Source organism: Salvelinus fontinalis, chromosome 27, assembly GCF_029448725.1.
Source record: "Salvelinus fontinalis isolate EN_2023a chromosome 27, ASM2944872v1, whole genome shotgun sequence".
Taxonomy (NCBI): domain Eukaryota; kingdom Metazoa; phylum Chordata; class Actinopteri; order Salmoniformes; family Salmonidae; genus Salvelinus; species Salvelinus fontinalis.
In genome coordinates, this window is record NC_074691.1 from 7,773,212 (window position 1) to 7,786,139 (window position 12,928).

The following is a 12,928-nucleotide window of genomic DNA, read 5'->3' on the forward strand; positions in this document are numbered from 1 at the left end:
CGTATCGGCATTGAAAAATCATAATCGGTCGACCTCTAGTACAGAGATCCTTGATGAAAACCTTCCAACGACCCTAAGCACACAGGCAAGGCAACACAGAAGTGGCTTCAGGACAAGTCTTGGAATGTCCTTGAGTGACACAGCCAAAGCCCGGACTTGAACATCTGTAAAGCTGGCTTTGATAATAGCTAGTGCCTACGCAGCCGCCTTTCTGCAGACATCTTTTAATCTTAATTCAGACTCGATATTTAGAGTGTTTGGAAAACTTGGTCACAAATTGAGGAAGATTTTAACATCATTCTGTACACATATTTACACCTGTACTGTTCTTCAACTACATTGCCTTCAGAAAGTATTCATACCCCTTGACTTATTCAACGTTGTTACAGCCTGGATTCAAAAAAATAAAAAATAATCCTCAACCATCTACACACAATAACCCATAATGACAAAGTGAAAACATGTTTCTAAAATGTTTTGCTAATTTATTGAAAATGATATACAGCAATACCTAATTTACATAAGTATTCACACCCCTGAGTCAATAGATGTTATTATCACCTTTGGCAGCGATTACAACTTTGAGTCTTTCTGGGTAAATCTAAGAGATTTGCACAGCTGGATTGTACAAAATGTTCACATTCTTAAAATAGTTATTAAAGCTCTGTACAGTTGGTTGTTGATAATTGCTAGACTTGCCATAGATTTTCAAGCCTATTTTAAGTGAAAACTGTAACTAGGCCACTCAGGAACATTCAATGTCTTATTGGTAAGCAACTCCAGTGTATATTTGGCCTTATACAACGGGTGGGTCTAATCCTGAATGCTGATTGGTTGAAAGCGCATTCCAGCCGGTGTCTATTCCACAAGTTACCACCGACTAAATCTATAATGTTAAAATGCCCATTTACTCTGTTCCATCTGACTGCGCAATCCACTGTCTCATCAGCCCAGGCAGAGAAGTTCTAAACTTAATCTCCACTATAAAAAGCATCTAGACATTCTCACATTTCTGTTCGACTAACATTTAGTTTTCAACAGCGGAGATTTGTATAAACCTTGCTGTAGGTCTCTCCGACATTTGTAACATTGTTTCAATATTCAAATTCGATCTCCAACTGTCCCATAGTAATGAACGTGTAGGGGTCAGGAGTCAGAACGTGACAGAAAGGCAGGCAGCATTTCTCAGCCAGTCGAAATCATGAATCAGATGGCATAATTTTTATGGATATATAGAAAAAAAGGTCAATTGGAAAAAAAGGTAAAACGAAGTACAGCTAGTTTGCAGTCTTTCCAGCTTCAGTTTGAAGTGATTGTGTTAGCTGTGTTGTTGCCTAGCTCCTCTGAACAGTGTCCTAATGAGAGAGCACAACACCCATGCCAATATAGCTTCCAAACACTGGCTTCTCGGGCATTATCCCTTAATTGTGTTTTATGTTATTGTCCTGCCTAAATGTGAATTTATCTTCCAGTGTCTGTTGGAAAGCAGACAACCAGGTTTTCCTCTAGGATTTTGCCTGTGCTTAGCGCTATTCCGTAAAAATGTTTATCAAACTCCCTAGTCCTTGCCGATGACAAGCATACCCATAACATGATGCAGCCACCACGCTTGAGAAAATGAAGAGTGGTACTCAGTGATGTGTTGGATTTGCCCCAAACATAACGCTTTGAATTCAGGAAATAGTTCATTGCTACGTTGTTGATCAATCCTCAGTTGTCATCTATCACAGTCAACAGCCATTAAATGCTGTAAGCACCATTGGCCTCATGGTGAAAATTGAGCAGTTTCCTTCCTTTCAGGTAATGAATAACTTCATCATGCTCAAAGGGTTATTCAATGTCTGCTATATTTTACCCATCTACCAATAGGTGCCTTTATGGGTGAAATCCACTACTTGACTGAGGGACCTTTCAGATAATTGTATGTGTGGGGTACAGAGATGAAGTAGTCATTCAAAAATCATGTTAAACACTTATTTAACACAGAGTACATGTGACTTGTTAAGCAAATCTTTACTCCTGAACCTATTTAGGCTTGCCATAAAAGGGGTTGAATAATAATGTCTAAAAACATAATTCCACTTTGACATTATGGAGTATTGTGTATAGGCCAGTGACACAAAATATAAATGTAATCAATTTTAAAATTCAGCCTTTAACTAAATGTGGAAAAAGTCAAGGGGTGTGAAAACTTTCTGAATGTGTTTTTGTAAAATTTTCAGTGGACATTTTGGAAATATAGTCCTTGTGTATAGAGTTGTATGGTTTGTTTAACTTTGCAATCAATGGTGTTTGTTTGGCATACATTTAAAACTCTGTTACCATGGAATTGCCCAGATACAAATGTGACCACTGAAGGTATATAAATGTCCTGAACAACATATGAACAGGCAATTCATTCTAGCACAAGTAAAACAAGGTCAATTATAAGTGACAAATGATTTGCATACACAGCGATTAATTTGGCAATGCTGGGCAGGTTTTCGCACGTGGACGAGGTCATACACAACATTTGTTCCTCAAATAGGAACTGGGACATCCATCTGTTCCTTACATAAGACTACTAATCAATTAGCATGCAACCCACTGTCAAAACACTCCAATATTTTCATGTTGTGGGTAAATGGTTCAGTGAGGCATGAGGTCTTTCAATTGGGGAATGTTTTACACCTGGAGTAGAACTAGCTGTGCATAGTGCTGTGTGAGCTAGCAGTGTTCTGATGGTGAGGAACCATTCATCATCATGCATTATCAGATAGACTGATCCTTATCAGATTACTCTAGTGTTGGGTATAGATGATGTCAGTGCTCTGTCCTGACTTGCAGGTCTTGAGGTACTGTCAGACAGTCTGTGTCCCAAATGGCACCCTATTTCCTACATAGTGCAATGCTTTTGACCATGGCCTACGGGCCCTGGTTGAAAGGAGTGCACTACATAGGGAATTGGGTACCACTGAGGCACTGTACTGGAGGCCAGGTTAGATTTGACATCTGGATTCCACCTTTGTTATGAGCCTCATAAATTCCACCTGGGAACATCTTGCTGGTATCGGATTTTTTATCTCTTCTTCATCCTTGTTTTAAAGCCATAGTCAAACTCAGTTGGTCTCCAAGGAGGCTAAAATGATTTGATGGGTAAATCGCAGCTCGTGACAGTTATATATCTATGAAGGCAAATGGGTATCATAACTTTTTAACAACCATGCCATAAAAGAATGATATATTCTATGTAATACTGCCATATTACTGTAAATCATAGTTGTAGCAATGTATACTTCATCATGTCAGTACCTCTTCTACATATGTGCTGTATCCAATAACAATGTTTAGGTCATTGTGGTCTAATGACCTAACAACTGTAACAGAGTGGCACTATCATTGTTCACTGGTTGAGTCTATCACTCTATCGAGCATTGACTCTGTTCAAGCCCTTTTGAGGGGTTCTCTAGCTTGGGTGTCGACATGCTACATCTGGGCTCAAACTGCCTCAGTGTCTCTTTGTCCCTGGGTCTTTGTCTGGTATTGTTTGGGCTTGCTTCCCCGTGTGCTCTAAATTAAAAACATTTACTGGTGCTCCCAACTGAAGGTTAGGAGCACAACATAAAATCTAGGAGCACCAGAACATATGCTTTGGGAATGAGATATAGCATATTGGACCTATATGAACTCTAGCTACTTTAAAAAAAATTTTTTTTTTTACTTTTCTACCATGTTATTGACTTGTTTATTGTTTACTCCATGTGTAACTCTGTGTTGTTGTCTGTTCACACTGCTATGCTTTATCTTGGCCAGGTCGCAGTTGCAAATGAGAACTTGTTCTCAACTAGCCTACCTGGTTAAATAAAGGTGAAATAAAAAAATAAAAAGCATGTTATGCTCTATTAAACTAATAACGCTGTATAAAAAATTGATACAAAAACCTGTCATGGAATTTACAAAGTAATTCATGGAATATAAGGTTTCTACATTGTGGAAAAGTACTACATATTGAGATGTGTTACATTAAATGCTGCACTGTCTCTCTAAGAGCGTCAAGTTGTGAGTGATGACATGCAAGAGATCAGTCATTCATTGCTATGATCATTGGTCTTCTAAAGAAGCTATCCCTTTTCCTTTCTGTGCCCCCAAATATTTAGATACAGTATACCGGTAAAGTAACCTGGTTGTTAGCTAGCTAATGAGGTATGTTTGGCCGGCAGTGTTTCTGTACTGCATGCGCAATAGCAGAGTTTGCAAAACACCACCCGATTGATACAAATCATCATATAATTCTTCCAGGTAAGCCTACTTTGCCGTTAACATTAATTCATTTTATGGGAAAGCCTTCAGCTAACCGGCGACACAAAGTGGTAGACACAGGCATTGTATGAATATGCGCTAGTTTTTTTCTCAAGGGCACTCGGAAACAACTGCACAGTGAAGCCCATCATTACAACAAATATTATCTGGGTGATTTCTTTCCTGGTCGCACTGGTGCTACCAAAATAAAATGTCAGGTCACACAGCAAAATATCTAGGAGCATATGAGATCAAAGTGGTCACACTTTAGAGCACTGCGGGCCTTGTGATTTGCAGAGTGCAGTGACAGATTGGCACACAACCAATTGTAACATGATGTAATAACTCATTTGCGTACTGCAGCTACCGCAAGGTGGGGCTCTGGGGGCCCCAAACCCCAAAAATATATAAGCCATGGAAAAGTGTGTAAAATAGTCATGGCAAAACATGTCAATATGTGTTGCAGTTAATTAGCTTTAAAACAGTAACATTTTATCTGACTTATGGCAAAATGTGTAGAATAGCATGAGATTAGCTATAAAACTGCAAAAGTTCTCATGCCAATGTGTAGAATTGCAGGAAAATTGGCTTTAAATTCTACATTCTCTTAGCCTCATTGCAAAACGTTTAGAATAGCATGAGCTAAACTATAAAAGCTATAAGCTATAAAACTGTACATTGTTCTCTGCCCCATGGCAATATATGTAGAATTGCAGGAAGTTAGCGAAACTGCGGTAAGCCACTGTACTTACACACATGGAATAAGGAACATGCAACTCTCTCTCACCTCTCCCTCTCCTGCTCCAGCAGGTTGGTGAAGTCATCACTCTTGTTCATGAAGTCTGTGTGTTTGCGTTTCTCGCTATCCAGCTCGTTAACCGTGCGGCGGTGACACTTCTCGGCCAGCAGCAGCTGCTCCAGCATACGCCTGTACGTCTCGCGATGCTTTTCCTCCAGCCGGTCCAACTGATCAACATATTAGAAGGTTTTCAATGGCATCCACCATGTTTTCATTCCAAATTGCACCCTATATAGTGAACTATTTTTGACCTGGGCCCATATGATAAAAATGAATTCGCTATTAGGGAATAGAGTACCATTTGGAGCACACGCCATGTCTGAGTCATTCAAACACGTATCTATCCATCCAGTATGTTCATTAAAAACATTGAACATTATCAACACTATATAGCGATTTATAGTTCATCTATATTTATTTTGGTATTAACTTCTATAGCAACCTGGACTCTGGGGTAAACGTAACATAGCTAGGGCATGGATTAAGGTTAGGAACTAGATTGTTGGAGGAAGGGTTAGCTAACATGCTAAGAAGTTGCAAAGTAGCTAAAAAGTAATAAGTAACGTAGTTGTTAATTAGCTAACATCGTCTGTGATGATATTGCCTTATGTAACTTTCTGTCTTATGTAAGCATACCAAACATAATACAAGTGTCTCAAATTTACATTTACTATGCTATGAGACCAAACGGTCTATAGTGGTACTCACCTCTTGCATGGGCATCTCATAGACGTTGTCCCCTAGCGTTGTAGTGTTGTTGGTCAGAAGGCTGTCTCTCTGCAGGGCCTGGAGGGGTTTGATGGAGGCAGCTGAGCCGTAATGGGCCTCCAGGGCTTCGGGTCGTGGACGCTCTGACTTCAGCATGTGGATGATATCCTCTCTGGCCTACGGGCACAAGGAGCAGGGGGACACGTTAGGTCACCTAAGAATCATTTACACGGGGATAAAGACAATAACATTATTACCTTCTTTATTCTCGATGACATTTGAACCACTTCAAATTGACGGATGTGGCTTTGTTATTGCGAGTAGTGACACTTGGAGGTTGTTTTTGAGTTGGGAAATGTGAAGATAGTATCTTCACTAGGACACAATTTCCCCCTTTAACTGTTTTAAATGTGTTGTTGTGAACTATATTTCTTGAACTGGGCCCAAGTTAACCATTATTCCATACTTTATCCATGTAAATCCACTTAATCTTTCAACTACATCTCCTTCAGTTTGTTTGGTCAATTGTCGGGTCTACTTAATTGTATGCAGGTGTGTGGGCCACACCCCTAATTGGTTATTGCCCACACCTGATTGTGTTTCTCATTTAAAATGGAGGTTGAGAAGAGTTTGGGGAGTTCTTGACAATGTGGTAAGAAGCTAGACATGCGATGTATCTTAAGGGTCAAGTGTTACTTCTTTTTGTAGCCTTCTTTATGTTGTTGTTGCGTGTTCTATAGTTTAACCTCTGTGATCTGTTTTTAATAAATATTTATACATTTTTGATAACTTTTCAGTTGTATTTTTTACTTCTAATGTGTATGGCGTGACAGCCAGCTCCGTCAAAGGAATTTATTGGTAAAAGTTCAGTTTAGCTCACCAACCCTGTTCCTGGAGAGAGACCCTTCTGTAGGCTTTCCCTCCAACCCCAGTTGTAACTAACCTGGTTCAGTTTATCAACCAGCTAATTATTAGAATAAGGTGCGCTAGATTAGGGTTGCAGCTCTCCAGGAACAGGGCTGGAGAGCCCTGGGTTAGAGAATATACATGGGCAACCATATACAATTATTTTGAAGTATGATCATTGTAAAATATTTAAATGACCACAGGGTGGGGTAACTATTGAAAATAAACAGCACATTCATAGTGGTTTTCCTGCACTGTGAGCTCAACTCTCCCCACAGGGGGGCGCTGTTCTCCTTAGCTAGACCCCTGAGTGTCTCCTCTCATACAAATGCAATCCAAAACACAGGTTTTTTTCTCAACTGCCATATGCCCAGGTTGGAATAGTGCACTATATAGGGAATAGGCTGCCATTTGGGACATAATTATACATTCCTGCATAGAGATGAAGGACACAAGACCCTTTATCTCGCTCCTTATAAATTATTAATAGAGTTTAATTATTGCCATACCACTGTGCTAGAATATAATTAGCAAGTAATTTAGTATAAACAAGACCATTCTTCTGTTTTCACAATACCTTGAGTGTTGATAAGACATTCTAAGCATGTTGGATGTCAACATGTTCAGGGTTGGATTTCAACATAAGGTGTAGGAGGACGTGTGTTGTTTATCCCAAGTTGCAACTTTACAAAGTCATCAACATGCCTAAACAAATCAGCTGGATGGAGAAAGGGATGAGGGTGCACTGATGGCAGCAGCATCACTCCCTCCATAGAGCCCCACAGTAGTTGTCATAATACCCATAAAACCTAGCTCCCAAACACGGAAATGGTTCCAATCGTTTTTCCACTATTCATTTTTCCCATAGGGGATTTTAGAAACACTTAAAATAAGTGCTGTGTTTTGTGTAGGCTTGCCCTGGGTTGCAGTCCAAACACTTAAAAGACGCCCTATCCCCTCAGCCCTCAAATTAAGTGGACACTTCTGATGACGACTCACGACGTCTGACGAGTATACACTTGCAGGGCAAGGGGCGAAGGAGGAAGGAATGCCCGGAAATTCGGCACTTATTCATCCCACGATGATTGTGTTTTCAGCCACCTTGTCGGTGCTTTATATGCGCTACAGTCAATTATGATTGCATGTCTACTTACATTAAATATATAATTATGAATATCCACCTACTGTATAATGGCTAGCAAATGAATTAGTTAAATAATGTTAGCCTGCCTAGCTGGAACTTCTGAAGAAGGAACATGTTTAATTTCTACAATTTCCAAAAGCTAACCAAACAAAAATATCATTACTTTTACAAGATGTGTTTGAGCTGTCATGTGCATTAGTTGCACAATTTCAAACTTATTTACATTAGTTTTTACTTACACTTGTATGTTGACTCCATATATTGACGTTGAGGTTTTCATTTTTGTCTGACTTTACTTAGCGGATATACAATCGTCGCGAATTGAATTATGGGGAGTTTCAGGCCCAAAGTGAACATACTGTAATTGTACACTCGCAAACTTGACTAAACACGAGGGCTGATGGGCTTACATTGCAAACTTCCCTTGCTTGGCTAATCATTTGGACCGCCCTCCAAGATTTTGACGGGGATTCCCCCAAGGGTACAAGGTGAGGGTAAGTGAACGAGGGTGTGTCTTTTATGAGTTTGAACCGCAGCCCCGGTGTGATGTTTTCATAACCATGTAAATCTCTCGGACAAGGTGACTTATCAATATATTCGGCTCTCTTTTTCTCAGATTTGAAAATGCTAATTAGCATCAAAGTAGACATCATGCAAGACTGCAAATCCCAGCAAGCTCTTTCACGTCAGCTTTAGCTGACACCTTTGCTAACAGGTATTGTGTATTTTAAAACTTGCCCAAGACAGTTCACAGAATTGTCCATTTAAAGAAATGTAGCCAATTTATTCATTACTACATTTAGCTAACATTAGATAGTTAATCCAGAGATACTTACCTTTGCCTCGAGTCGGCAGTCTCGTGCAGATCGTCATGGTATTTGTAGTTCTGCATGATAGCCACATTAGCAGCTCATTAGCGTTTCATTTTTTGGGGGGTAAATACAGCCGAATATATTGATCAAATTCGAGAGAGATTTACACGGTTATCAAAACGTCACGCCAGCCCTTATTTTAAGTGTTTCTAAAATCCCCTATGAATAGTGGAAAAACGATTGGAACCATTTCCCTGTTTGACCGCTAGGTTTTGTGGGTTTTATGACTCACACTGTGGTACTCTATTGAGGCTTGTTTATAAATGGAACTCCATTAAGAAAATAATGAACAGCAGGCTTAACACTTTCATTAGGACCCACAGAGTGGGGCAGCGTGGGAAGGTACCAGAGTTAATGGCTGCTGACACTGAGGTTGACTCTCAACAGCAGTGAGTCAGCATCATGACTCTTGGGTTACGCACTCCTGGTTACAGTAACATGTCAAGCCAGACACATAGGCTGAGATGATGAGAGGCTGAGATGTTACCACCTGCCAAATATAACACAAACCACTTACCACAATGTTAGCTGTTACCTAGCACACAGCAGCACAGTGTCAGTGGAGAAACTGCATCCCAAATGGCACCCTATTCCCTATACAGTGGTGGGAAAAGTACTCAATTGTCATACTTGAGTAAAAGTAAAGATACCTTAATAGAAAATGGCTCATGTAAAAGTGGAAGTCACCCAGTAAAATACTACTTGAGTAAAAGTCTAAAAGTATTTGGTTTTAAATATACTTAAGAATCAAAGTAAATGGAATTGCTCAAATGTACTTAAGAGTCAAAAGTATAAATAATTTCAACTTCCTTATATTAAACAAACCAGACTGCACAATTTTCTTGTTTCTATATTATTTACTTATAGCCAGGGGCATACTCCAACACTCAGACATCATTCACAAACAAAGCATTTGCTGTTAGTGAGTCCGCCAGATCAGTGGCAGTAGGGATGACCAGTGATGTTCTCTTGATAAGTGTGTGAATTGGACCATTTTCCTGTCAAACTTTTGGGTGTCAGAAAAAATGTATGGAGTATAAAGTACATTATTTTCTTTCGTAATGTAGTGAAGTTAAAGTAAAAGTTACCAAAAATCGAAATAGTGAAGTACAGATACTCCCAAAAAACTACTTAAGAAGTACTTTAAAGTATTTTTACTTAAGTACTTACACCACTGCATATATTGCACTACTATTGACCAGGGCACAGCAGCACAATGTTAGTGGAGAACCTCTCACCTGCACCTCTCCTTCCATGACTCCCAGCAGACGGAGAAGGTCCTCCTTGGAGAGGTCTGTCAGCCCTGCTGCCTTCTTTTGTCCTCTGCTGCTCTCTGTGGTTGTCTGGGGCCTTTTCGCTGTTCCAGACACCACTGACTTCCCCTCTTTCTCTTCTTGCTGGACCTTCATTTTCCTCTTCACCAGCTCTGGTGTGTTCTCCCCCTCCTCTTTGGGAAAGGCTTTGGTGGGCTGGGTGACCTGGTTTATCTGTCCGTCGTCTGAGCCCTCCATGGCTGTGCTGCACCTGGACCGCATTCTCACCTGCAGGGCGGAGACAGACAACAGGGACACTGAATCCACAGCCCAAATAGTTCACACTATGTTATCCAAATAAATAACTTGAAATTGCCCTCTTGGTGGCTGTAAATTGTTTAGAGACGATGAGGATTCTATCAGTTTTCTTCCCTGGCTTTGGATAGCAGCTATTTTGATCACAGTGGCCACTGGGGAGGTAATAGTCAGTGGCTTCTCCACTCCTGGCATAACAGGATCATGTTTTGTTTACCAAGCCTGAGTCATTTAGTGCGTCATTATCTCTGCAGAGCAACATAATCATTTGACAGTATTGAATGACAAATAATATGCCATGAGATCACTTCTTAAAGCGAGTGACGGGATCTTAAGCACTTATAAATGTGTAACATATTGTACGAATTGGAAATCGTAACATATCATACAAAATGGATGACATTGTACACAATAGTGCACAATTTCCGGGGACCCGTTTTGTAGCTCGTTAGTGTTATTTTCGAAGCCACTGGCTGAAATGATACAAAACCTTATATAACACTGCCCTAGCATAATGTTTTTGTTAAATTAATATTCTCTGAGCATTAATTATATGGGGTTGTCTCTCATGGCATATGTTTTGAACAAGTTGAAAGTGTTGCTAACATTTCTCAGTGGAGATCTCCCTCGGCCATACATACAACATAGACCAGTAAGAAAGCTTGTACAATAGAGAGTAAATAACATCTCTGTCATCTCAGCCACATTTAAATATGACCTCAAGACATGTTCAGAATTTCCCCTGTGATCTCACATAACTTAACCTCTGACCTCTGACTAATGCCCTTTGGCCTATGTCATTCCCGCTGTACTAGTATTTCACACTGCTCCCTTTTTCTGTTTCTTAAATTGTAATACTTGATTGTAATTAGGTGTGGGACCCAACTCTGGGAGTGAGAATGGTCTAGAAGAATGTTCTCATAGGGACTTTTAAAAACATCTGGAACCAAAGGAATATTATGAAGCAAGTAGCTATAATAGCAACTGTGTTATTCTAACCTGAATAAACAAATATATTCAGTGTGACGTTAATGCATCAAAAAACATGTGTGACCTTGAATGGTAGGCTATGTGAACTAACGTATACAAATAAATACATAACTACCGTGACTTTTTAGTATTCTAGTGTAACTTGTAACCTCTTTCACCATACACTTCCTCGCTGTGTGCAGTTAGCCTAGGGATGAGGTTAGCGTAGTTGTAACTACAGTATATGGAGTGGGTTAGTTACTGCTTTTACTGCAGGGAGGACGTTTCCTGGCCAAGAGCTCTCGCCTCCTACTGTGCCAAATCAGATCCATTGTTTCCATTGTCCTAGAATCTATAGAGCCAGAGTCACGCTTTCCATCATGTCACACCAGCGAAGCTGCTACAGTATGCCTGGCCTGGCTGGCCTTGTTTGGACATTGATCAGACCAGTGTTAGTTGTCTGTGTCTGTAATAAGTCCGCATCGCCATCAGAAGCATCATAATCAAAGCCGATATGCTGTGAAAATGCAGATCCCAGAATATAGTCATAACAGATGGGCAATTTTAATTGAATTTGGATGATAGATAACTGGTTCTGGTTCTGTGTGAATCAAAATAATTTGTTCAGGGGTCATACTCAGGGGTCGAGCTTTGAGACAATGCCAGTTATGACGATGGTCACATCAACACAACAGCCCAGGCAGAAGACACAGACACAGGGGATCCATAACATTGGAGGGAGGGAGGGAGGGAGGGAGGGAGGGAGGGAGGGAGGGAGGGAGGGAGGGAGGGAGGGAGGGAGGGAGGGAGGGACACGGCGGGGGTGCTCAGGAAAAGAACACGATGAGGCCATTGCATATGAATGGGGCCAAAGTTCCCCAAGGTTGCACAGTCTCTGATGAAAGCAGCGTGTGACTCAGGCTGAGAGAATCCTGGCAGCCAAATGGTAGCAGCCACTTTAGAGTTGGGCGTTATTAATAGTTGTTTCAGGGGAGAAGCCAAGCACTCCATCGGGTGCAGCCATGGAGCTGTCTTCATGTTGAGTGTCAGTTTGATTCGAACCAAAATGAAGAGTTGTGTATAAAAAAATAAATCCATGACAAGCCCAGGGTAACAGCAGGCAGAATATTACATTGGAATGTTTACCTAAAGGTTCTGTATCAAATATCTCAAAACGGGCTCAGGGGAAAGAGTGGCAATAATATTTACGGTGTTATTCTGAAGTGGATTCATACCATAGAAAGTCACCCACTACAAGTTACTGTACATGTTCTTCTCGGTCTCATGCCCACCCTTCAATAACAGTAAACTTAGAACAGAAAATAAAAAGGGTGGTTGGCAATACTGTTGTTCACAACTCTCTTTAAATGTGGATTCACAGGACAGGAGGTTGGTGGCATCTTAATTGGGAAGGATGGGGTCGTGGTAATGGCTGGAGCGGAATAGTGTAATGGTGTTTGCTGCCATTCCATTCGCTCCGTTGCAGCCATTATTATGAGCCGTCCCCCCCTCAGCAGCCTCCACTGATTCACAGGCACTATCCAATGGTAGGTTAATACGCAAACCCTCACTATAAACATGGTGTCTGTTCACACATTGAATCACACTTTCCCTCATTACTAATGACTATGCTACAAGGCACAACTTTCCCGTTGCCCAATATCACATGTTGATCATCACGAAG

General features: G+C 40.6%; 1 protein-coding gene across 6 annotated transcripts in view; it reads right to left on the bottom strand.

Moving 5' to 3' along the window:
• Positions 1 to 12,928, bottom strand: part of LOC129824948 (filamin-A-interacting protein 1-like) — a 63,611-nt gene that overhangs the window by 32,859 nt on the left and 17,824 nt on the right. For 4 of the 6 annotated variants that reach the window (XM_055884530.1, XM_055884532.1, XM_055884528.1 and 1 more), the window contains exons 2-4: positions 9,946 to 10,248; positions 5,786 to 5,962; positions 5,066 to 5,244 (exon numbers count right to left, since the gene is read on the bottom strand). In XM_055884530.1, the coding sequence (XP_055740505.1) occupies positions 5,066 to 5,244; positions 5,786 to 5,962; positions 9,946 to 10,242 (653 nt within the window). In that variant the 5' untranslated portion in view covers positions 10,243 to 10,248. Of the gene's footprint in view, positions 1 to 5,065; positions 5,245 to 5,785; positions 5,963 to 6,042; positions 6,126 to 9,945; positions 10,429 to 12,928 lie in introns of those variants that run through there. The other 2 variants (XM_055884529.1, XM_055884533.1) reach the window with 2 other exon arrangements.